The sequence below is a fragment of the Brienomyrus brachyistius genome, chromosome 4 (genome assembly GCF_023856365.1).
Source record: "Brienomyrus brachyistius isolate T26 chromosome 4, BBRACH_0.4, whole genome shotgun sequence".
Taxonomy (NCBI): Eukaryota; Metazoa; Chordata; class Actinopteri; order Osteoglossiformes; family Mormyridae; genus Brienomyrus; species Brienomyrus brachyistius.
The window spans coordinates 8,209,050-8,231,228 of record NC_064536.1 but is presented as its reverse complement, the minus strand read 5'-3'; the positions used below and the strand labels follow the sequence as shown (position 1 = coordinate 8,231,228).

The window sequence follows — 22,179 nt, the reverse complement described above, 5'->3', positions numbered from 1 at the left end:
AGTTTTATGGCTTAAAGTGGAGTTAAAATGTTGGCTTTGTCACGTTTGTGTGCTTAGCACAAATATTAAAGGGTGTCCTGCCTCTCAAGTAAGCATTTCATCCACACTTTGACACCACAGCAGTATTTAGCTATGTATATAGATCACAATGCACCGCATCAGTGACAGCTAATGTTGACTTCGAACACGAGGAGGACAGATATGCACACCTTGGATGTTTCAGCCACCACAGTGTGTAGTATCTCAGTGTTCTTTGCCTCAAATGTGCTGAATAGGACAAATCCATAATTTAGACTTTGGGAACTCTATAATGATCCTTAATTAGCTTGAGTTATGGAAACCCCACTCGTGAATTTAGTGAAAGTTAGCTGCAGTCATGGATAAAACTAAGGAGCTTAAACAAAGGTTGAGAGAAGTAGTGATTTCATTGAAAATTCCCTAAAAATCGAACATTTCAAGGAACACCATTTAGAGCATGATAAGGAAGTTCAAACTTATGGCAAAGCTGAAAACCTGCCAGGCTGTGAGAGAAGTCCCAACATTTCATCGAGTCCTTAGCAACTTAATCAGGACAACTAAGTACCCCCCCCGAGTCATATGTAAGGTAGTCCAAGCTAAATGTAAGGCAACAAAGGTTAAGTCCCAGATTTCTTATTGGATTTAAGGTAATCAATCCTGCATTGCGGAGCGCCCCCTGGAGGAAGGTGTTAAAGTGGCAACAGTTATGGTGCTAAATCAGGGTCAATAGTTTTGTAACATGAAAAAAAAGAACTGAAACTCAAAGTCTTCGGTTTCAGATCTTTTCACTTTCAGATAGTATTTTTTCAGTTTCATACTTTATAACTTGGCATAGGGGCGTGGCATCAGCTGAGAGGGTCGTGGCATCAGCTGCGAGGGGCGTGGCATCCGCTGAGAGGGGCGTGGCATTAGCTGAGAGGGGCGTGGAATGATGAGTGACAGCATAACAAAGTAGGCGGAGGACCTCCATCACTGCCTTCGGTATCAGCTTGCGCTAGATACCAAATACCAAAGGGACAGGCATATATCGAATCTTTCATTCATTAACATGTAGAAAACGTAGTGGTGACATCCATTAATCCAAACGCTGTTTGCCAGGGCTGTTGGGATCGGCATATTTACTAACAGGATCTTTCCGCTTTCAGCTGTGGAATAGACTTTCAGCACAGTCAGAATCGGGTGCGCCAAATGGGCAAAGATTCCAGCAGAGAGGCGTAGGAAGCTTGAGTGAGTCAGAATTCTGAGATATTAAGTCAGAATTTCGATTTAATAAGTCAGAATTCTGAGATAAGTGTGTCTTAGTTCTCCACTAGGTGGCGGAAAAGGGCTTCCGTAATAATGTCTTTCAAGGGGAGCGGGTTTAATATTTCCGATTGCAAATGTACATATCACATCGTTCCATCCACCTTCCAGCCGTGTTATCCTGGCCAGGGTGCTGGGAGTGCAATTTAAGATACTACTTAGATTAGCCTACAAACTGTGAGAAAATATATGCGGCGGTTAGCATTTACAGCTCACCATATTCTTCTTGCCCCATTAAAATCCATGACTACTTGTACTGGCTTCAATCTACGATTACCTGTCCTCCAAAATGGGTGTTACAGAGCCTGCAGCAAGGGGGCGCCCTTTTCCTTAGTCTCCCGACGTCTTGTAAATGTGGCTGTGCATACAAGTGCAGGATGAGTTCAGCTTCTGCTCCTTTGCGAACAGCCGGACAGGAGCAGGAATGGTCCATGTGTCATTTTACTGACCCTGAACACTGAATATACACTTAAGGAACAATTGCTAAGCAGTGGTTGTGACTCACCATTAGGGGGCGCCGAGCATTGCAGTGGGGTCCCTTCAATCCCAGTACCTGGTCCAAGGCTGCCTGCCACGATCCAAAACCACTCGGCTCGCTAAGTTGGCCGGAGAGCCTGGTTATTTTAAATACACGCCTGAGCGAGAGAGGAGTGTTGTGTTTATGGTGTGTTTTCAAAATGCACTTACAGGAAAGCGGGCCTGCCCAGAGCTGTTGTGGTCACCATGCACAGTGGCTTGGACCCCTGAACCTGGTCAGATGTGATTCTCCTGGGAACGTAGACTTTCAGTGCCTGTGGCTTTCTGAGGGGGAGGCAGAAGTTGCCTGTAGCTAAAAACCCCCCCAAAAAAATTATATAATGAGGTGTTTGAGGCAATGCGACACAAGGACCAAATGACAACAGGTTATATTTCAGGCAGAATGCTACCACTGTAACTTTTTAAATCCTATAATACACTGATATGATTTTTTTTGGCAGATGAGAGCTGGGCACGTCCAATCAGCCTGTGGACTAACTGGCAGAAACATCACTCAAGGCTTCATGGGTATAAGTTTGCACCCCCAGAAATGCTATGCTACACAGCTTGAATTACTGTCCCCCGGGAATAACACAGACTGAATTTCACCAGCTATCTGTACCTATAAATCTAACAGCTCCACCTCATTAGGCCGGTTAGCCAAGCCTGAAATCCCATCACTCCCAGAATGCTCTGCAGCACTCCTTGCCATTACCTTGTGATCCTCAGGTCGATAATCCCAAGGCATCCTAAAACTGCCGGACTGTCAAACGGAAGTGCAGTTTCACAAAAACAACCCCTATCCCCCACCCCAGCCAATCGAAACAGCTGTTGTTACCAGGGGCTGACATCACAGGCATCGGTAGCCTCATGCAGCTGAGCGTGATTCCATGCTGCTCAGTGCGGGGAGCGGGGGTGGCCCCTCCCCACATCTCACCTGCCCCGACATCGCAGGAAGCCGAGGTCATCCTGCATGGTGACCTTGAGCAGTGACACTGTGTCCATCAAGAAAGTTCTAGAAAACATACAAATCTGTCACCCACCCTTCAGTTGAACAGTTGAACCCACTGTTCAACTGTTACTTCTTATAACTGAATATATAACGGTTTCAAATTAAAAGATACATTTATCAAATTAAATAAGCACCATGGCCTTGTGCTATAGATGAGCGATAAAGAAGATGGATGATATTTTTCAGAATTTCTGAGCATTGTAAGCCTATTTCTAAATAGCCAAGTACACTTGTATAGAGCAGTGTTTTTCCCACAACAGCAACACAGCATATCCCCACAAAGGAACAAAATTGGACCCATCCAAACCAGAGACTAGCTAACTGACTCTAAATCCTCGGTTTATGCAGACCGGCATAAACACAAATGCAAGTAAAGCAAAACTCTGTTTCATGGGTGGATTCCATCATACGTTATTTGTAATATATACATTTTTGTTATCAGTCCCTAAACAGGCAGGTAATAACTAAGATGTACGGCGCTAATAAATGAAAATGTTGAAAGACGACAGAATGTTTTTTTTCCATGTCTTGACAGCTACCATGATTAGGGGAGGTCAAGTTGAGTTTAACCAGAGCTCGTTTGGCTGGAAGTGTGAATGATGATTTTACCGTGAAACACAGCGTGTATTTTTACTTGACGGCCCATCGCAATTGTGCACTCTTGATATGAAAATCACCAAATACATTTTAATTATAAAGATTCAAAGCTTCAACATACATCGGAAACCATACAGTATTTAAGCTCCTTCAAAGGCAATCGCAAAAGATTGAAAACTAGCTGAGACGCTGTGGTTTGCGGCTAGATTATTTCCCAGAAATGCCAGCGTTTTCTTTTGGGAAATGTTTTTTATGATTTGTTCAAGAAACATGACTTGTCGGTGGTTAAAAACTTTCCTTCTCATTTTTGACCTAAGTAAAACAGGGCAAAACCTGTCATCGGCTTGGGAAGCAGTACCAAGCTTGTTGACTGGAGAAGAAAATACGAAATGTCGGTCCTAATAACACAGATATCACAATGTATAAGTGAAACAGAATATGAAACACTGGGAATGAGAGTGGTTATACGAAACCAAAAACACATAATTTAGTGCGGGAACGAACCACTTAATATGCACTCTTAAAATACAATGCCTGGCCCAGGATGTCAAACTATGACAACTCGGATTTTCCTTCGCTCAGATTTAACTATTTCGGAGCAGTGAACGCATTTTGTAACTATTCTTAATAAAAACAGCCTAAAAGCTCAGATGACGTATCTGCACGCACAAGGATCGTGTTTATTTCCATGTTGCGTTTCAGGAAAACAACGTGAAAACAAAAAGCATCTTATTTTGTATCCAATTAAGTTGCCTTTACATTTTTTTTTTTGTGGGGGGGAAATCCGGCAACTCCAGCCGTGAATTAGTCTCCAGGATTTTAAACTCCTGTGAGTCGCAGTTGAAGGCGTATTCGTTTTATTTTGACATTTAAAGGCAGCCATAAACCGAGCGTCTTTATTACGAAGAACAGCAAGTCCCCGAGCCCCATCACATTTTATTTACTTTGTCCGTTCCTTTTTCTTGGTATGTTGGTAACCCCCTCGACCCACCACCTTTCTGACCATAACCTCAAATTCACTGGCCCGCTTTTCGATCACAGCTGCATCCGCAGTTTTATTAGATCCATGTTACTTTTTGGTCTGAGTTCAAACATACGGCTTGTAACACCAAAACATTTACACCTTTCGCGCATATTAAATATACAAGACGGGGTGAAATTTAAATTGAAATATTTTGTAATCGATCGCCCATTCTTTCGCAACCGTTTGTAGAAGTCTGCATGGCTAAGTGATTTATTTTATACAGCTGTAGCCATAGAAGTGATTGGAACACCTGAATTCAATTAGGGTTTGGAGGGGTGTCCCAATACTTTTGGCAATATAGTGTACATTCAACTCGTGTCTATAATCATTTTAAAGGCAGTCTTCCAGTCAGAGTCTTTTAAATTCTAAATCATCCCATATAAGGGGCTTAGTGCTTCAGCGACCCCCTCTGTTGATTCCATTCATCCTACCTGGGGCAGGTTGTGCTGTATTACTTAAAAAAAAAAAAAACACTAGAAGGCCCGCCTTTAAAAATGATCAAATAGCTGATTGGTTAGGATTCCGATTGATTTGGTGTCTGTCTAATGCTGATCACGAAGGAGGTTTTTACACCCTGTTTTACAGCTGCAATACCAGCAATCAGTTTGTATTTTACACAATTTAATTTATTATAAGCAGCTATTAATGCAAACAATAGCCACAAATACATCAAAATCTTTAGCATAAAATACAAAAATGAGTTATTGCATAATAACCTGATTTTAGCAGCCAAATGTTACCAGTTTAAGCTGTGGATAATGATGAGAAACACGGGTTTGTTATTTCACCAAGAAACAGCAGCAGGCTGCTGGTGAAGCATCATTGTCTTGGACAAAAGTGTGCAGATTGATCTAAATTATAGTGATAAAACTGAGCTTGCACATATAAGCAGGTTATGTGTGACTTTCACCCTATTTCTAAGATTAATCCATATTAGATTAGCAGATTGGTCACAATAAACCATGATTTTCTCATCCACCGTTAGCAAAATTGTGCTTTGATCGCTAACAAACTGATGGTTGTTGTTCTTTGTCTGCTTTCTGCCTTGTGTGTCCCCCCGGCTTGATTCAGTGTTTCTTGGGCCTGTATGAGTAGCTGTGTGATTTGCCCCGCCCCCCTTCTCTAGCCTCGGCGTGCCTCTGTGTTGGTTTTGGGGCAGCGCCAATGTGATGCTCAGCATCCCTGCGTCATCCTCTGGGCCTGAGCGCTCCGGCAGGTCTCGGGGGGTGTGAAAACGCTCGGGTCGCTGATCCCCAGCTGCAGGTCAAAGAAGCGGGTGGAGGTGGTGACGCTGCTGTTCTTCGTGTAGGTCTCCTGGACGGGGTAGCAGTCCTTGACGGTGTAAACACCCACCCAGGCTTCATCTGCAGGCAACGGAGAGAGAGAGAGAGACAGAGAGACAGAGAGAGAGACAGGGAGGGAGGGAGAGAGAGAGAGAGAGAGAGAGGGATTTCCCATCATTCTCTCCAGCCACATATCAAACATCAGGACACACTTCTGTTCCAAACTAGAAGCCTCATGACCAAGAAAATGCTGAAATGACAAGACTCCCTTTACCTTAGAAACAGAGATGAACATAACTGGTACGCAAGTACACATTCACCTTTAAAAGTGATACGCGTGCCAGTGGATTGTCTTAACAGAGCCAATACGTACTTATTTTATGTGCATTTGCACTGCTATGACAAGAAATGACCGTGCATCTTAATGTTTATACCGCAAATGAAGTGTGAATTAGCATGTTTTTGCTCTCTCTCAGCTCCTAGCCAGACAGTCCACATTTTTGCTCCCTCCCAGCTCCCGGTGGACTGACTGTGGGTCTCCAAGGACCAGGTAGGGAAACAGTGGTCTATAGGAATCACATTTATCATCCAAACAGGAGACACCACATGAGGTAATCTGAGAAGAAGCTCAGAAGCTCAAGCCAGGTGACACAAACCCAGCTGCCGATGTGAATGATACCTACTCTTGCGGGCAGGTTTCCGATCTGACCATTCCTGCACCTGGATCATGTCGCCCGGCCCGCCGATGATATACTGGTCTTCGTAGGTGGAATTGTCGGGAATGTCGTAGGGATCCCAGGCTTCCGTAAGAGGGATTTTGGAGCACAGCTTGGTGACCTGCTCGATCTGGAAGAGCACAGCGCTCTTGAAAAGATAGATGTACTCAAAGTACCTGCAGAGTGGAAAGAAGACTCATTTACAAATTTCATTTAAAAAACATCTTTCCCCCCAGTTATACTTTTAAGCTAAACATGCATTTCTCTCAGTGAATAATTACTGCGTATAACATTCCTCACTTGGTTTATAAATATGAAATACTATATTTATTATAGTATTGAACATGTCATACTGTAATGATCATGTTACATTATTATTACTGTTGTAGTTGCTGTTGGAGAACTGTAGGTTTAACAAACATTTTATTTGTGTGTGTGTATGATTAAATTCAATTTGTTTAAAAAAATAAATAAAACGCATAATATGAACACAAAGAGACTGCATCTCGAAGCGGCCCAAATGACAGAAACGCGGTTGGGCTCCTGCGCGAGCGTGAAGCCGCCCCCTCCTGACGGGCTACCGACGGTTTGGCTGAAGCCGGAGGAGCTGTCTCCGGTCCCAGGGTGATACGGTCACATGCAACACTGCAGGCTGCCAAGATGTTCCTGTCCAGCTGCTGCTCGTCATATTATTATCTGCACCACACAAAACTGGGAATTAAGCAGGGGGTGAGGCATAAAGTTGACTTTGGGTGTGCCATGGGAAAACAAGACGTGGGGCACAATAATGTAATGTGTACCTATAACAACCAGGTCGGGTCAGGGAGCATGCGCAGATGAAGCACGTTGCCGCACCCAGCACACGGCGACCCCCCCAGGCACATACACGACAAGCTAACGGTTTGGGTGGCATTTGCTCACCCTGCCCCTAGAGGTATTAAGACCTAACAATATCAGCGGCACGAACCTTCCGCATCCTTTTAACAGCCGATAGATCTGAATCCGACCGATTCAAAGAGAGACTGAGACGTCGCGTATCCATCTAAATGACCGGGAACCTACTTTCTCAAAAACACAAATAAAATAAAATAATAAAATGACAGAATGAAGATTGAGGAGAAATCCACAATTACTTCCACAAACAGGCAATTCATAAAAATCAGCAAAAAAAACATAAGAGATTACGCTGAAAGATTGGTAATTTAGCTTTTGAAGAAAAAATATAACCCTGGTGATATTTTAAAAATACGATAAGTGAACTGGTGGCTTAAAGCTGGCGATTTGTTTGCGTCGGAACAGCATTTCCCAGAATGCCATCGAGTCAACAGCCGCTCCTATGAATTTTAATTATCAGGCGACCCGTTTTATTAAAATCAAATACATCACATTTACATCATATACTCCGACTTAGACAGATATATGCTTAAACAATTGCATCGCAAAAGTCTAGATAATTAGTTTTACTTTTTGTCAAATTACATGGCGACTTATTAGCGAAGTACTCTTCCCGAATTGTATAATTATACGTACTTCTTGCACGGCACGTGTCCTCTTTTTTCTTCAAGGACCCTAATTTGCTGATTGAGCCCATCATACGACATCTTGGCCCGTGTATTTAGACCAGTGCTGTGGTCGTACTCCACGATCCTCCCCTCCCATTGCACGGGAGCCTGGCAAGGCTGGACCGGAGCACCGGCGAAAGTCAGGCGGCCCTGCAGCGACCGTGCGGCCGAAAAGCACAATGCGGCGATGACGGTGAAACCGCAAAAATGCATCCTGACGGTGACGATAAGTCCCTGCTTACGGAGGATTGATGAAAAACAGCGGCGCTCTGCTTCCTGCGCTGCGCAGGTCTCCTATTATCATCAAAAACGCTGACTCATCGAGAGCATCGAGCCAGTCTGCTCGTACAACCGAATATATCACAAGAAATTATTCATCTTCAAAATAACACAGACATGCATGTTTCACGGTGTATGTATAGGCTGTTTAAATAATAATTTATGTATTTTCAGGTTTTATTGCACCCCGTAGGCTATTCGGAAATATCCTACGCGCTTCGCCAAATTATGAACGCTAATTTCATAACCTTCATCAAACTTCGCTAATAAAAAACTGATAAATTGTAGGGCTAGTAACAGACAGCGATGAATCTTCTTGCTGTCTGGTTATCACTCCGCTAACAATTTATCGTTCTAGGAAAGTTTAGGGGGGAGTTTCTATACTTATCGAAAGGATCAGGGGGTAAAACAGGTTTACCTGGGCCTTATTCCACTACCGCAACTAGGCCGACTACTACAGCTAACACTAATAATATAAAAAGAAACGAACGGCAAGGCAGAGCAGCGGGTAACACTGCCGTGGTTTGTATGTCAAAGTTCAGGGGTTCAGTGTTGGACGGCGCATTCGTAGTTAAGGCACATGTATCACTTACAGCGCCATCCACAATTACTGGCATCCCTACTAAAGATTTTTAAAAAGGGTTAGTAAAAATCCACCTTTTGGTGAAGTGGTTTCATATTACACTGAAAAAAAGAGAAAAATTCAACCTTTCCTTAAAATAAATTTATTGAAAGAAAAACAAATCCTTCATCAAGGAGTAATCATCTTTAACAAAAACACATGTGCCACGATTATTGGCAGCCCTGCAACTTATAGTGAACACAATATAACTGAAGCATGTTTCCCCTGTAAATTGTACATCTTTTAGTTGAGTGGAGTGAATAGGAACCTTCAAGCTGTAATCCATGACTTTCTGGTTAACAGGGATACAAACATGAGGTGACTCAGAGCCCAAATTCCCATAGTCATCCATCAACATGGGAAAGATAAGAGAACATATACAAACCAAATGAGGGAGAAGTGTGTTGACCTTTACGGATCAGGGAATTGGTATGAAAATAGCTACTCGCCTTAAAAAGTCCATTTCTATACTGTTAGGGCAATGATAAAAAAGTGGACAACAACTGGAACTGTCACAAACCTGCCTGGAAGAGGAACAGAGTTTATTTTGCTCCCTTATACAGTGAGGAGGATCGTATGAGAGGCAAAAAATCCCCAAGGATGACTGTTGGTGAATTACAAGACCAAGTAAAATCTTGAGGTTACCACGTCTCTGAAAAAACTATCAGACTTCATGCTAACAGATTATTTGGAAGGTTTGCCAGAAAAAGCTTTTTTTTTGGTCAACCACATACGTAAGCACCTGGAGTTTGGAGGGTACATGGCATTATGGACTCCATGAAGTACCAAGACATTTTAAATCAAAATTTGACTGCCTCTGCCGGGAAACTGGACATTTCTCTCTCTCTCTTTCTCTCTCTCTCTTCCCCCCCCCCCCCCCCCCCCCCCCCCCCCCCGCCCATTTGCTTTCGACCCCTCGTGGTTCTGTTACTTCGTCGTTTTTCCCCGTTCTCTTTCCCCAATAAAACAATTTGTCTTAGAGTTTTGGAGTAGATCGTCGTGCACCTTATTTCCCCGTCTGCCCTATGCCGCGACATGCCAGCATTTTTGAAAATGATTGTATCTTTAGAGGTCTAATGTACTTCAAAAAGTCAGTGAAGTAGGTCCTCTGTATTTCACTGTGTGGAAAATAATAAATCCGGCTAAAAACGTACGGGAGAACACGCGTCACTTGTGGTATTGGTGTTCATCCCACTTTAAATCAAGTCACATTTCACCAGCAACAGCTTGCACGACTCACCGAATTCACAAGTTCAACCTGTTGGACTAATAACCGCGTTTAATTTATGCGTTTTTTCACATTTCAAATTTGCGCATGCAGGTTGAGGTGGACATGCATCTGGCGGTGATCACTATTCTACTTGCTTGGTTTGGGGTGACACCGGTGCAGACGGCTCTCTGCGAGCCGGTGCGTATCCCAATGTGCCGGACCATGCCGTGGAACATAACCCGGATGCCCAACCACCTGTACCATAGCACGCAGGAAAACGCCGCACTGGCAATAGAGCAGTACGAGGAGCTGCTGGGCATCAACTGCAGCCCGGACCTGCGCTTCTTCCTGTGCGCCATGTACGCTCCGATCTGCACCCTGGAGTTCATGCACGACCCCATCAAGCCCTGCAAGTCGTTGTGCGAAAGAGCCCGGGATGGATGCGAGCCGGTGCTGAGGTACTACAACCACAACTGGCCGGAGAGCCTCGCCTGCGAGGACTTACCCGTGGTCGACCGAGGGGTCTGCATTTCCCCCGAAGCCATTGTCACTGACATAGCCAAAGGTTCGTTTCACAAGTGCTTGACACTGATCTCACTTGCTGTTCGCGGTTATTACTAATTGCACAACCGCGCTAATTTTATGAAGGATAAATCAGCTTCGCATAAAAATCGGAGAGTTTTCTAAATGTTTATATTATTCCAGATTTGGAAGCTGTCGATTTTTCAAAGGATATTATGTTGAACAGCTGGCGGACTACGGAATGCTCGACCCCAACACCTGGTTAGTATTGAGCGAGTCTGTCTTTTGTTCATTTTTTTTATAAATATAGTATAAAAGATTTTTTTTTTCAATAGATGACTGTAAATGCCAGAATACGAAACCGACATTATCCACATACATGGAAAAGAAATACGACTACGGTAAGACTAAAACCTCACAGCCGTTTTACGAGCGAGTTAAGTTATCGGTATTACAATGTAGTTCATACTTACTGTGATTATATGCAGTGAAACTACTGTGGCATCTTAAAAGTTTCTAGTGGTCGAAGTTAAGTACTGCTGTGAGGGGATCGGGGTCTTCTCTGGATCCGTCAGTCTGTTTTCATTCTGAACATATTTCCACCCTTGCAGTTATTCATGCTAAAATAATAAGTTTTAGTCGAACCGGGTGCCAGGAGATGACAACAGTCGTGGACGTGAAAGAGGTTTTTAAATCGACGTCCCCGATCCCTGAAGCCCACGTGCCTCTGGTGACCAACTCATCGTGCGTGTGCCCGGAGGTCGTGCCCGGCCAGGACGTCCTGATCGTATGCTACAAATGGCACTCAAGGCGAGCTTTTGCGCAATTCACTTAAAATACAACAGTAACATATAGGTGCCAGAAAATATAGATGTTTTACAAAGTCGGCTTACTGCATATTTATGATTAATACGTTTCACAATTTAACTGTATACTACTTGTGTTCACTCCCTTTTAACATAATGAATCGACGAGACCTCGTTTTAACCTCTAAAATGACCTAACATTTGCATATTTTTACGGATGTTCTATAAAACAGCAACGCGACGATCCTCTTAAATTATATGACATAGAACATAGAACCATCGCTGTCACACTTCTGTCGAGAGGCTTTCTAACCTGACATGCATCTCTTCAGGTTAATGTTACTGGACAGTTGTCTTGTTGAGGGGTGGAAACACCACCTGATAAAAAGGTATAAGGTAGGTCAGCTGTCCACAAAGCAACCTTCACGCCGGCAGTATAGCGAGTATTTTTGGTGTGAAAGTTTGGACTTAAATGACAAACTTGCATTGTTGCATTGCAGTCTGATTAATTTCTCACATTACATTTCCTTTCCAGTCTTTTCATTGCAAATAACATTTTTACTTTTCTCCCCCTCCTTACAAGCGGTGGGAACAAAGACTACTGGAGCACCAGAGAAAGACCCCAAAGCAAAGGGCTAAGAGCAGGACTCAAACAGTGGACAACCCCAAAGAACACCCCAGGGACCAAACACAAAAGTCAGGCCGTCCCAGAAAACCTTTGCCATCGAAAACTATTCAAACCCAGTACTTTCCTGATGTGTGAAAGGATGAAAAATAACGTGAAAAGTGGAACGGCACGCAGCGTGTCCTATAGACGGATAACGCATTTACTAATCGCCCACTGACGCGCGCCCCCTGCTGCTGATAATCAGAATTCCCGAGTGTATCTTGTTTGCATAATATTCAAGCACACAACTTGCTTCAAATACGAATTCTAATACAGCAATGTTTTTTTTTTTTTTTTAATTTAGCATTTAACGTACAATAATAATTATCTGCTTCATCGTATTACTAACAGGAACGCAGTCGTTCGTTATTAATTTCTGTTAATAATTAGTCCAATCAGTTTAGTCAGTTTAAAAGACCTTTTATTCATAAAAATACATTTTTATGCAATATCGTAAGTGTTAATATATGATTCAAATGTATTGCCTTATATTACAACAAAAAAGAACAAAACATTTTTTGCTTCATTAAATTAAATTTCCCCCCAAAAAAACTCTGCTTTGTGTCTCAATTGATACAATTTCCCAATAAGATGTTAATTTTATTTGCCTAAATATCACATGAATAGGGGCAGCATGGTGGTGCAGTGGTTAGTGGGGTTTCATGGCGTCCCGCCCCATGGTATGACATATTGCAGTTTGATGTTGCATGTGATGATTCAATCTGAACGCATATGCGGTCGGGTACCAAAAAAATGGGCGTACTGACATTTGGAACGGGGGCGGCATGGTGGTGCAGTGGTTAGCACTGTTGCCTCACACCTCTGGGACCCGGGTTCGAGTCTCCACCTGGGTCACATGTGTGTGGAGTTTGCATGTTCTCCCCATGTCGTCATGGGGTTTCCTCCGGGTTCTCTGGTTTCCCCCCACAGTCCAAAAACATGCTGAGGCTAATTGGAGTTACTAAATTGCGTGTAGGTGTGTATGCGTGAGTGAATGGTGTGTGAGTGTGCCCTGCGATGGGCTGGCCCCCCATCCTGGGATGTTCCCTGCCTCGTGCCAGTTACTTCCGGGATAGGCTCCGGACTCCCCACGACCCAGTAGGACAAGTGGTTTGGAAAATGGATGGATGGATCACATGAATAGATGCTAAAACTAATTAACTTAATGCCCATATTTTTTCCTGGTCACTCAGCCAATTTAAGAGTGTGTCATGACACAGGATTTCTTATAGTTTGGCTGTTCCTCCGCCATGTTCCTCCAGCATGTTCCTCCGCCATGTTCCTCCAGCATGTGCCATCAAGGTGACACCTCACCACTCACACACATGTTTGTATTAATATATTTGTGGGGACTTTCCATCCATTTTTATGGGCAAAACCCAAATTCCAACTATGACAACCTTAACCCCCCCTAACCTTAACCATAAGTAACCAAACAAAATACAAGTCTTTTGGCATTTTTAGTATTTTGATTGCTGTCACCGATTCTTGTGAGAACCAGAAAAGTGTCCCCACATGCCCAAAATTAACAGGTTTTTACCTCATTGTGTGGATATTTGGTCCCAACAATGGTGTAAATACAAACCCACGCATACATACACACAGGACTAATCCACACTGCTGCATATCCTCTCCACCACCCGGTTGAACTCCTCTGGTTCATCAGCAAAGAGGTTGTGAGAAGCTTCTTGTATAACCTGGAACGCAGAAGCGGGGGGGGGGGGTATGGGGGTGCAGGAAACAAAGGGTTAACTGGGCCTCTGCTGTCTCGCAGCTGTGGGGCGTCTTACACGCCGCTCTTACGCATTTCTGCTGTGTAGTGGGTTTAGATGTGAACCTTACAGTGGATCAAGCATCGCAGAAACAATATAGTCCTTTCCAGTCTCCCTCACAGCTTTCTGCCCCCCCCCCCCCCCCCCTCCATTTCCCAGCATGCCCCCCTCACCACAATGCGGGTGTAGCTGTCAGGCCGGAGCTGCCTCATCTGGTCCCCCGAGCTGCTGTCCACCCAGGACAGCGATCCGTACAGCAGGGTAACGGGTAGCCCTGGGGGCAGCAGGTGAACCCTTTGCAGCATCGGCCTCTTGGCCCAGCCCAGAGACTCGCAAATGGCGCGGAATCCCACCTCCCCGCTGACGGGGTGACAGAAACGTGCCCCGTTAGTGCCGCCAACGCCTGCCCTCGTCCACGAGGGCCTGTGACTGATCCACAAATCTCCCGTACCTGGGATTCTGTGCGTTGCAGTGGTAGATGTAGTCAGTCATGGTGTCGTCATCAAAAAGACTCTCAAACTTTCTCCTGAAGTCGGAACGGAATCGGTTCACCAGCCCTGGTCCTGGGTGCGACAACGTCGCGCGTCAGGTTCATTGATGTTTACTGCTTGGCCATTCTAATGTACCCCCCCCCCCCAGCCCCCATCGCTAACCCCAAGGTCCTGCTGCACGAATCACTGCCAGCGGGTTAAAGAGACTGGCGACTGATGCCAGTGCCTTCACCCATCGGGGAGGGGTCTGTCTCTTCACGACTGACCTCCCGGACACTTCGGTGTCAGGCTGGGGGCGTTCCGGAAACCCCCAGGGGTCTGCCAGGATAAGATGGGTAACCCTAAGGAGAGAGGGAATGTTGGCACCAGGAATTGCAGATACATAGGAGTCTGTGACCCAGCCCCTACCTTTATCATTTAAAAAAAATACATTTTAAATGTTTTAAACCTGCCAAGCCTGCAGAGACTGCGCCCACAGTTCAGCCTGATCTAAACCTGGACATTGAGACTTTCCAGAATGTGTACATCCTACCTCTCAGGATACTGAATGGCATAGGCCGTTGCCAGGTAACCACCCAGGCTGTGGCCCAATAGGATCATGCGCTCCAGCCCCATGGCCTGCCTCCACTGCTCGATGGAGCTCACAGACTGTTCCTCGGCCAGAATCGCGTCCGAGGGGAAGTGTGGCCGGGAGCTGCGGCCGAAGCCGAGCAGGTCGAAAGCGTGGACCGGGCGGGAGCGACACAGAGGATCCAGGTTCTGGATCCACAGCCCAACCCCTCCCCCAAATCCATGGACCATCACCAGGGGCGTCTGAGAGTCTGAGTAAAGAATGGGACACCCTGACTCGGTGCCACATTTATGAGCATGGACAGAACAGTAGCATTCACCAGTTATTACCTGCCTTGGAACGCTTATTAGGGCTGTTATTGGTCACTGTCAGAGTCCAGATCCTCTCCTGATTGGACAAGGTCACAAACCGGGCACACAGGTTATTCTTCACACCTGTGGGGCAAGGATCTGTTAGCGAGGCTGATGCAGATCCATTTCCCTGCATGTTCAAGGCCAAAGAAACTGTAGGAGCACCCTGTGGTTTACAGACACTAAAGCATGCAGATGTGCACTGAACAGGAACACCTGCAGAGGGCAGGACGGTCAAGCAGAGGGCAGGACAGCCACAGTACTGGCAAAGGCGGTTAAACTCATCAGGTAAGCTTAGGGTTAGAGCCTAAGGAACGTGATCAAGCTGAAGACATGGACTCTAAAGGGTTTCAGAGCTGGCAACTCTCCAGGGCAGGCTGCCACAAGGGGGAAGCTCACATGCAAGGATCTTTGCCTCAGCACTTTTCAGCAGCGATGCGGACGTTGGCCTCCAGGACGGCCACCACCACCGCCAACCAGATGAGGATCTGAGTGGACAGGAGATAGCAGCAGGTTCTCAAAGCCACGCCATGGATAGCGGCAGATGTTCCTTCACGGCTACATACAGTATCAATGCGGTTCACTACACTATATACACAGTACAGACAAAAACCCATATCCGGCATATGCTTAAGTGGCGTACTTTAAAAATCATCTATTAGGTATTTTAAGATGCAGAGCTACAGCAGAGCAAGGTAACGCCTTGATTAAAAATGCTTTGTCACTCACTGTGACGTTGGTATGCGGTATTTAAAGGGACATAAACATCTATGTACATGTAGCGAAAGGCGGGTAGTTTTTATTATTATTTTAACAAAAATTAATAATATCAAAAATTAAGGTGTTCCAAGTGCGAAAAACGCTGGCAAACAGAAATAGAAGTACTAGATGTGGGCTGGTTAACACAGTTAACCGGCATAAGGTCCCTTGAAGTTGAAACTTCACTAAACTCAGGCGCGGGGTGAAAATACTGATTATTACGATGGTCCCGGATAAATCCCGGACTGGGAAAATGGACCAAATTACTCGGCATTTTCTCAGCTGGTGACAGTTAAAACACGCGTATAATATTTAGAAGTATGACATATAAATAAAAATCAGACATCAAAACATTCACATGCTTCTTAATCTAAGACACGGAACCCCGGAATCTATTAACATTAATACCGTTACAGTTAGTATTAATGACGCATTGAGGTGATTGAAAAGTGCTTTATAAATGTAATGTATTATTATTTTTTATTATGCATAGCTGCCAAACAAGGCGCTACCGGATCTCTTTAGAGAAAGTGCTTACTCTAAACTGTAAAATAAATGTTTATCTGACACTAGGCAGCCACTCACTCCGTATCAATGTCGATGTCCATCACAGCACTGGGAGAGAGAGCACAGCAAAATGCATCTAACAGGTGGGAAGTGCAGTTATGGCATCAGGAGCCCGAGCCGGGGTCTATCTTGACGGTCACAGCCGCTTCCGCACTTCTGGGACCAGGAGGGGCTTGCTGTACCTATCCCGAAAACCCGTATACACATGCTCCGATCGTGTTAAGCTAATGGGAACGTTTCCGATGATATTCGACTTATAAGAACCCAATAAATTCGGGGCAGATATTGCGGCAGACTGCAATAAAGCCTGATACATTTTCCCCCCACAGAATAAAATACCAGTTCTTCTCATTTTGGAACCACAGTATTCTGGCGAAGGAGCGTAGTCGGAATGTAACCAATGTGACACCAACTTCCGCTCTGTGGCCGGAAGTCGCCGACTGACACGTCACTCAAACGCGAGTACCTCTGTTGTGGTCGGACAGTCATTTGGCTGAAATCAGGCGTTGTTTTGCGAATAAGATTCAGATCTCTCTGAGTTTTCATAAGAAACATGTCTACCTCGGTTTTTTCTGTAATATCTCGGTTTTTGGAGGAGTACGTTAGCAGCACGCCAAACAAATTGAAAGTGGTAGACGCTTATCTTTTGTACATCTTGCTGACCGGAGCCCTGCAGTTTCTCTACTGCCTGCTAGTTGGGACATTCCCTTTCAACAGCTTTCTGTCAGGCTTTATATCCTGTGTCGGGGCCTTCATTCTTGGAGGTAAGTCGTGTTGTCGCTAGTCGATATTGTTTTTTTTTTAAATCATATTTCTCCATCGACCCTGGCAAACAAGGAGGTCATTTTCCGAATAATTTGACGTTTTCGAATGCTCATTTTCGCGAATAATCGTCACTGCTCTGCTCGCTCTTGGCTATACCGAGGATTTATTTTATATCTGACGTCGGCAGAAGCGTATAAAAGAATGCTGTACTTATTCATAAAATAAATTGCTACAATAAAATACGTAGCCGTGTGGAAGTTTGTCATTTGAGATGCACACGGTACACAGTGAAACGAAACATTGTTCCTCCAGGACCATGGTGAAACAAAAAGAACAAAACGGAAACAACACAAGATGACACAAGTGTAGGCTGGACAGAACTATACAGAGTGCCAGGACAGCAAAGAGGGAGAGGGCAAGAGCAACAATACAGTATTACGGGACAAGGCACATACAATGCAATCGACAAAACCATTAACAGTACTTGTTGGAATGAATACGGTGTATGACAGGTACTGTATCCTAGCAGCAGAAATGTGCAAAAAAATGCAGGATTTGTAAGTGAAATGTAAGTCACTTGGTGCATCGACATTGGAGAGAGAAGCCAGATTAAATATCGGCAGGTACACGTCGCCCCTGTGTTTGCGTATTATCTCAATATCTCTGGAGAAGTTCATCCAGCTCCACTCTCTCCCTTTCCCAGTCTGTCTTCGCATCCAGATCAACCCGCAGAACAAAGGAGACTTCCTATCTATATCTCCAGAGCGAGCCTTTGCAGACTTCTTATTTGCTCACACAGTTCTCCATCTTGTAGTCATCAACTTTATCGGCTGAGAGATGCCCTATCCCATTGCAGTATGGTAAGCAAAGTCAATCTCACATCCACTGTGATGGGCTTTTTAAAAATGTTGTCTTACATCAGTGCGTACATACACCCTAAATTCAATTTAGATGACAGTTGACAATGTAAAGCTCTATTTTATGGTGTTTTCTTTTCACATGTAACTAACATGTGTAAATATACTTTGTAGCTAAGGAATAGAGAGATAAATATAACATTTAAACTGTGTACATGCTTATTCACACAGCCAAGAATTGCTGTTGGACATTTGGAACATATAGTCATGTTCTGGACTTTCTTTAATAATTCTTTTTCTTTTGTAGGTACAGGACCAGCATTGTGGTTGACGATTCTGCTAATCTCCTTTATGTGAGATTGTGCTGTATCATCTGAGGCAGAGAGAGTGTTGAAACCTCAGCACTGTAAATTCGGTTGTAAATCTCCCATGATGTACATCAGACCCATTTCTGTGATTTGGTGAAATGTTTGAAAGGTCCCCTCTGTACTTCTGACTGCCGCTTTTTACATCAGATACATTTTGAAATAAATGGGGAATAAAGCTCAGTACTTTAATGTTTTGTGTAACCATCTGTGAGTGTGATCTTGTGTGTAACACAAGATGCAAGTGCACGACTTTGGGCCAGCATACTCTCACAGCCCACAGGGTAACTGCAAAATCGTCTCTTTAACTCTGTAACAGAGTGTGGGAGATTGAGCCAGTATTGAAGCTTTGGAGTATTTAATGGAAGAAGCTGATATAAAGATATAAATATATATTAATAATATACAGATGCTCCCTGGGTCACAATGGTCTGTGTTGCGATGGGTATGATTATCCAATAAATTACATGAGACATTCAACACTTTATTATAAAATTGGCTGTGTGTTAATGGTTTTGCCCAGTTGTAGGTTATTGTAAGTGTTCTAAGCATGTTTAAGGTAGGCTAGGCTGTGATGTTTGTTAGGGTAGGTGTGCTGTGTTAAAATGCGTTACCACCTTATGATAGATTTATCGGACCATAACCCCATTGTAACCTGGGGAGCACCTGTATAATATACCACTACGATCCAGCAGCATGTTTGGTTTTTGTTCCTGTGAGAAGTCAGTCACGTAGGTGACCTAACCACATGCGGAACAGGTCAACCAATGTAAGTCAGCAGAAACCCAGAGGAACTTCAGATTGGTTAAAGGCAAATGAAGTAAAATCTACACAATATGCAAAACAACAAGAAGAGAATATTTTTATCGTCATTGTACATGTACAATGAAATTGTGTACATATATGGTGAGACTACCACCTTTGGTCTTATTGGAATTTACTGTCGTATTCCGATTTTCCCTAGGCTAATTAATAAAAAACCCATCCAGCCTTATGATGTTGTGCTCCTGTCTAGCTTGATGAGTTGGGAATCTAGGAATGTAAAACCATTATTCAGCAAATCTAATTGCATCCGCTGGACATTTCTGCCACTGATTCAATTGTTCTGATTGGACCAGGATATTTTCAGTCTTAGCCATTCTGCAGTTAGTGGTTGTGGTTAGTGATTCACTGTATAAAGCGTGTCTGTTTTTCATATCAAGATTGGGCAATGATCCCATTTAGAACTTCCTGTGAGTTTTTCTTCACTGTACTGTTTCCTTCCCGTCATGCTAAATCACTTGGGACCATTTTGTGGTCCTTGCCTCACATTATCGGACTTCTCCGACATTCGTGGGAAAGGAAGAGGCCCGAGGTTAGTCATGCAATTTTGTTGCCCTCTGCTGTTCATATGAGGAAGTTATGTATTTTCCTCTGAATTATGCATCAGTATATTGGATATGGGGAAGCCTGTAGGGCAGAACTGGCTGGAGTATGTGGAAGCGATGCTGGAATGGAGGACTTTAGAGATAAAATGCCTTCTAGAAGATCAATTTGAGAAGGAGAGGTAGCCCAGATATTAAACAGATTCTTCCCGGAAAGCATGATAGAGAAGAGTGCGTCACCAGAGGACCACGGGGAGGGGGGGTACCCTGTCAGATTCATGGGGCCCAGCATTTTATAGGGGTCTTTGAATCGGTAAAATTATATATGAAATTTGGCAAGGGGATGTGTATGGCGGGGTGGGGGTAGGGTAAAGGTGAAATTTAGTCAGGGGGTCCAGAATGCTTAGCAATGTCTCTGAAGAAGAGCTGGGGAAAGGGACGTCAGACTGTAGGGGGGGGGGGTGTTTTAACCAGACGCCTTTGTGCTGTTGTGACCAGATTCTACCAGCTGCAGTCCGTCGCTTCCTGTCAGATAATAATAATCAGCAAGTAAACAGCTTAATTGTAATTTACTCTTTGTCAGGCGTGCAGTGACTGAGACACGAATAACACTTTTAATGATCTAATGTATTCCTTTGTTTATTTGTTTATGTCAACCATATTCGTTATTGTACCGCGTTTGTCAAGCTCAGTGAAGTAGGAATCTGTGTCCCTGGCCATTAAATCCAGCTGCTCCAGGGACACTAGCTAACCCTGCTCACTGAACCCGATCTTTCGTCACTTTGCACAAAAGTATCTCCTAAATGGATAAACGTAAATGTTTTGGTCATTAATATACTGCAATTCAGAGTTTTTTTTTTTAAACGGCATTCTTATATAACTCACACGACTGCATTTTATGGTTATAAACGTACAAGTGTTTAATTCACTGGCAGATCCAAATGTAAGCTAATTATTTATAATGACCTTCCACCGACTCACTCTGAAGAATGCATACAGGTATCAGTGGAATTTATATGTTTAAAAAGCTGTCGATAGAGCTAGTTAGCGGCCGTGCTGAAGTTAGAAATCTACCGAGATCGCACGCCGTTCAATAAATAGATATGTAATTTCGGCATACGGCCAGCAGAGGGGAGCAACGCTACATGACGGACCTCACACTCCCTATGCAGCGTCTCATGGCTGCCAAAGTACGTGAAACACTGACCAGAGAGCACGTGCCTTGCGATTTAGCGCAGTATAAATTTACCAGAAAGAATTTCACGATGCGAAGAAACCCTGTGTGGATTGAGCTTCAGTTGCTGAATTTATTATAAAACGAACAGAAGCTCACCTGGCTTATTCATTATGTTCAAAATAACGATTCAGCAAATCCGTATATTTTTTTTACCACGATGTTGACAGTACCTGAAGATGTTTATAAATGCATGTAGACAATTAGGGAGTATATCTTTAGTCATACTACCCAGGACACTGGGTTTTGTGAGTGTCTCACGTAACAGTTTTATCTGTCTGTCAGCTGTACTTATACACTTGACTGTTCATTGTAACTTTTGGTTCGATGTGAGAAATAAGGATTTTAATATCTTTAGCTTCGCTGTGCAATCTTGCTGTCGACCTTCACCGAGTGCCAGTGGAGATGTTTAAGGTCAGAAGACTGTAGGTCGCAGGGCTGAGGATCGAACAAGTGCGTGGGTGCCGAAGATCTTGTACTCACAATATGTGGGAATCTGTGGAGGGATGTAGGCTGGGTTGCCATGGCTACAGCTGCACTACTTAAGCTGATGAGGTTAATGTTATTTTCGCTATTTTTTATGTGGCAGACAGGCTGTTCTTTGCAAGCAGGCCTTTCAGTTGTAAAAGCTGCGTTTCTGGAAATAATTAGTCACTTAAGTTTTGCTTACTAGTTATATTACCACAAGGTCATTACATTCATGAGACAATGCAATCACTCACATTCAGCGCTGCAAGAAGGGAATACGTTCGGGTTAAGGATGTGTTCAGAGTTGTGTCCTTCTAGAAGAATCTCTGGCAGTTGCCAGGAAGTGTGGTGGAAACTGATGTCTCTTCTGAAGGTCTTTGGTCATACTAAGATGCCCGTATTTATGGGTGTTAACATGCACGGCTTTTATTTACTATAGTGAAACATCAATCCGCAGTGGAGATCTGAGCGTAAGGGATA

At 44.0% G+C, this 22,179-nt stretch overlaps 4 protein-coding genes across 4 annotated transcripts; 2 read left to right on the top strand and 2 right to left on the bottom strand.

Moving 5' to 3' along the window:
• Window positions 1-5,073: 5,073 nt before the first annotated feature.
• epdr1 (ependymin related 1) lies at window positions 5,074-8,370 on the bottom strand. Its single transcript, XM_049011063.1, has 3 exons — window positions 7,999-8,370; window positions 6,436-6,644; window positions 5,074-5,833 (listed from the first exon to the last, which is right to left on the bottom strand). The coding sequence occupies exons 1-3, from the start codon at window positions 8,241-8,243 to the stop codon at window positions 5,643-5,645; spliced, it is 645 nt and encodes a 214-aa protein (XP_048867020.1). The 5' UTR covers window positions 8,244-8,370; the 3' UTR covers window positions 5,074-5,642.
• A 1,479-nt stretch (window positions 8,371-9,849) lies between these two features.
• On the top strand, window positions 9,850-12,504 carry LOC125740189 (secreted frizzled-related protein 4-like). Its single transcript, XM_049011065.1, has 6 exons — window positions 9,850-10,706; window positions 10,847-10,924; window positions 10,999-11,064; window positions 11,275-11,473; window positions 11,802-11,865; window positions 12,053-12,504. The coding sequence occupies exons 1-6, from the start codon at window positions 10,247-10,249 to the stop codon at window positions 12,230-12,232; spliced, it is 1,047 nt and encodes a 348-aa protein (XP_048867022.1). The 5' UTR covers window positions 9,850-10,246; the 3' UTR covers window positions 12,233-12,504.
• Window positions 12,505-12,535: 31 nt separating this feature from the next.
• Window positions 12,536-17,005, bottom strand: LOC125740186 ((Lyso)-N-acylphosphatidylethanolamine lipase-like). The gene is made up of 8 exons (XM_049011062.1): window positions 16,665-17,005; window positions 15,720-15,808; window positions 15,300-15,404; window positions 14,932-15,220; window positions 14,562-14,740; window positions 14,360-14,471; window positions 14,082-14,268; window positions 12,536-13,833 (listed from the first exon to the last, which is right to left on the bottom strand). The coding sequence occupies exons 1-8, from the start codon at window positions 16,685-16,687 to the stop codon at window positions 13,744-13,746; spliced, it is 1,074 nt and encodes a 357-aa protein (XP_048867019.1). The 5' UTR covers window positions 16,688-17,005; the 3' UTR covers window positions 12,536-13,743.
• A 58-nt stretch (window positions 17,006-17,063) lies between these two features.
• On the top strand, window positions 17,064-18,816 carry LOC125740188 (dolichyl-diphosphooligosaccharide--protein glycosyltransferase subunit dad1). The gene is made up of 3 exons (XM_049011064.1): window positions 17,064-17,410; window positions 18,115-18,271; window positions 18,576-18,816. The coding sequence occupies exons 1-2, from the start codon at window positions 17,200-17,202 to the stop codon at window positions 18,243-18,245; spliced, it is 342 nt and encodes a 113-aa protein (XP_048867021.1). The 5' UTR covers window positions 17,064-17,199; the 3' UTR covers window positions 18,246-18,271; window positions 18,576-18,816.
• The last annotated feature ends 3,363 nt before the right edge of the window (window positions 18,817-22,179 follow it).

What these genes read in the sequence shown, in the direction of transcription:
- LOC125740188 (XM_049011064.1), top strand. Translation starts at nt 17,200, where the DNA reads ATGTCTACCTCGGTTTTTTCTGTAATATCTCGGTTTTTGGAGGAGTAC. An exon ending in CGGGGCCTTCATTCTTGGAG is followed by an intron (nt 17,411 to 18,114) that starts GTAAGTCGTGTT and finishes TCCCTTTCCCAG; the next exon opens with TCTGTCTTCGCATCCAGATC.
- epdr1 (XM_049011063.1), bottom strand. Translation starts at nt 8,243, where the DNA reads ATGCATTTTTGCGGTTTCACCGTCATCGCCGCATTGTGCTTTTCGGCC. An exon ending in GGACACGTGCCGTGCAAGAA is followed by an intron (nt 6,645 to 7,998) that starts GTACGTATAATT and finishes TCCACTCTGCAG; the next exon opens with GTACTTTGAGTACATCTATC. An exon ending in TCGGAAACCTGCCCGCAAGA is followed by an intron (nt 5,834 to 6,435) that starts GTAGGTATCATT and finishes CGTTGCCTGCAG; the next exon opens with ATGAAGCCTGGGTGGGTGTT.
- LOC125740189 (XM_049011065.1), top strand. Translation starts at nt 10,247, where the DNA reads ATGCAGGTTGAGGTGGACATGCATCTGGCGGTGATCACTATTCTACTT. An exon ending in GGAAAAGAAATACGACTACG is followed by an intron (nt 11,065 to 11,274) that starts GTAAGACTAAAA and finishes CCACCCTTGCAG; the next exon opens with TTATTCATGCTAAAATAATA. An exon ending in TGCTACAAATGGCACTCAAG is followed by an intron (nt 11,474 to 11,801) that starts GCGAGCTTTTGC and finishes GCATCTCTTCAG; the next exon opens with GTTAATGTTACTGGACAGTT.
- LOC125740186 (XM_049011062.1), bottom strand. Translation starts at nt 16,687, where the DNA reads ATGGACATCGACATTGATACGGA. An exon ending in TGAGGCAAAGATCCTTGCAT is followed by an intron (nt 15,405 to 15,719) that starts GTGAGCTTCCCC and finishes CTTGCCCCACAG; the next exon opens with GTGTGAAGAATAACCTGTGT. An exon ending in TCGTGCAGCAGGACCTTGGG is followed by an intron (nt 14,472 to 14,561) that starts GTTAGCGATGGG and finishes TGTCGCACCCAG; the next exon opens with GACCAGGGCTGGTGAACCGA.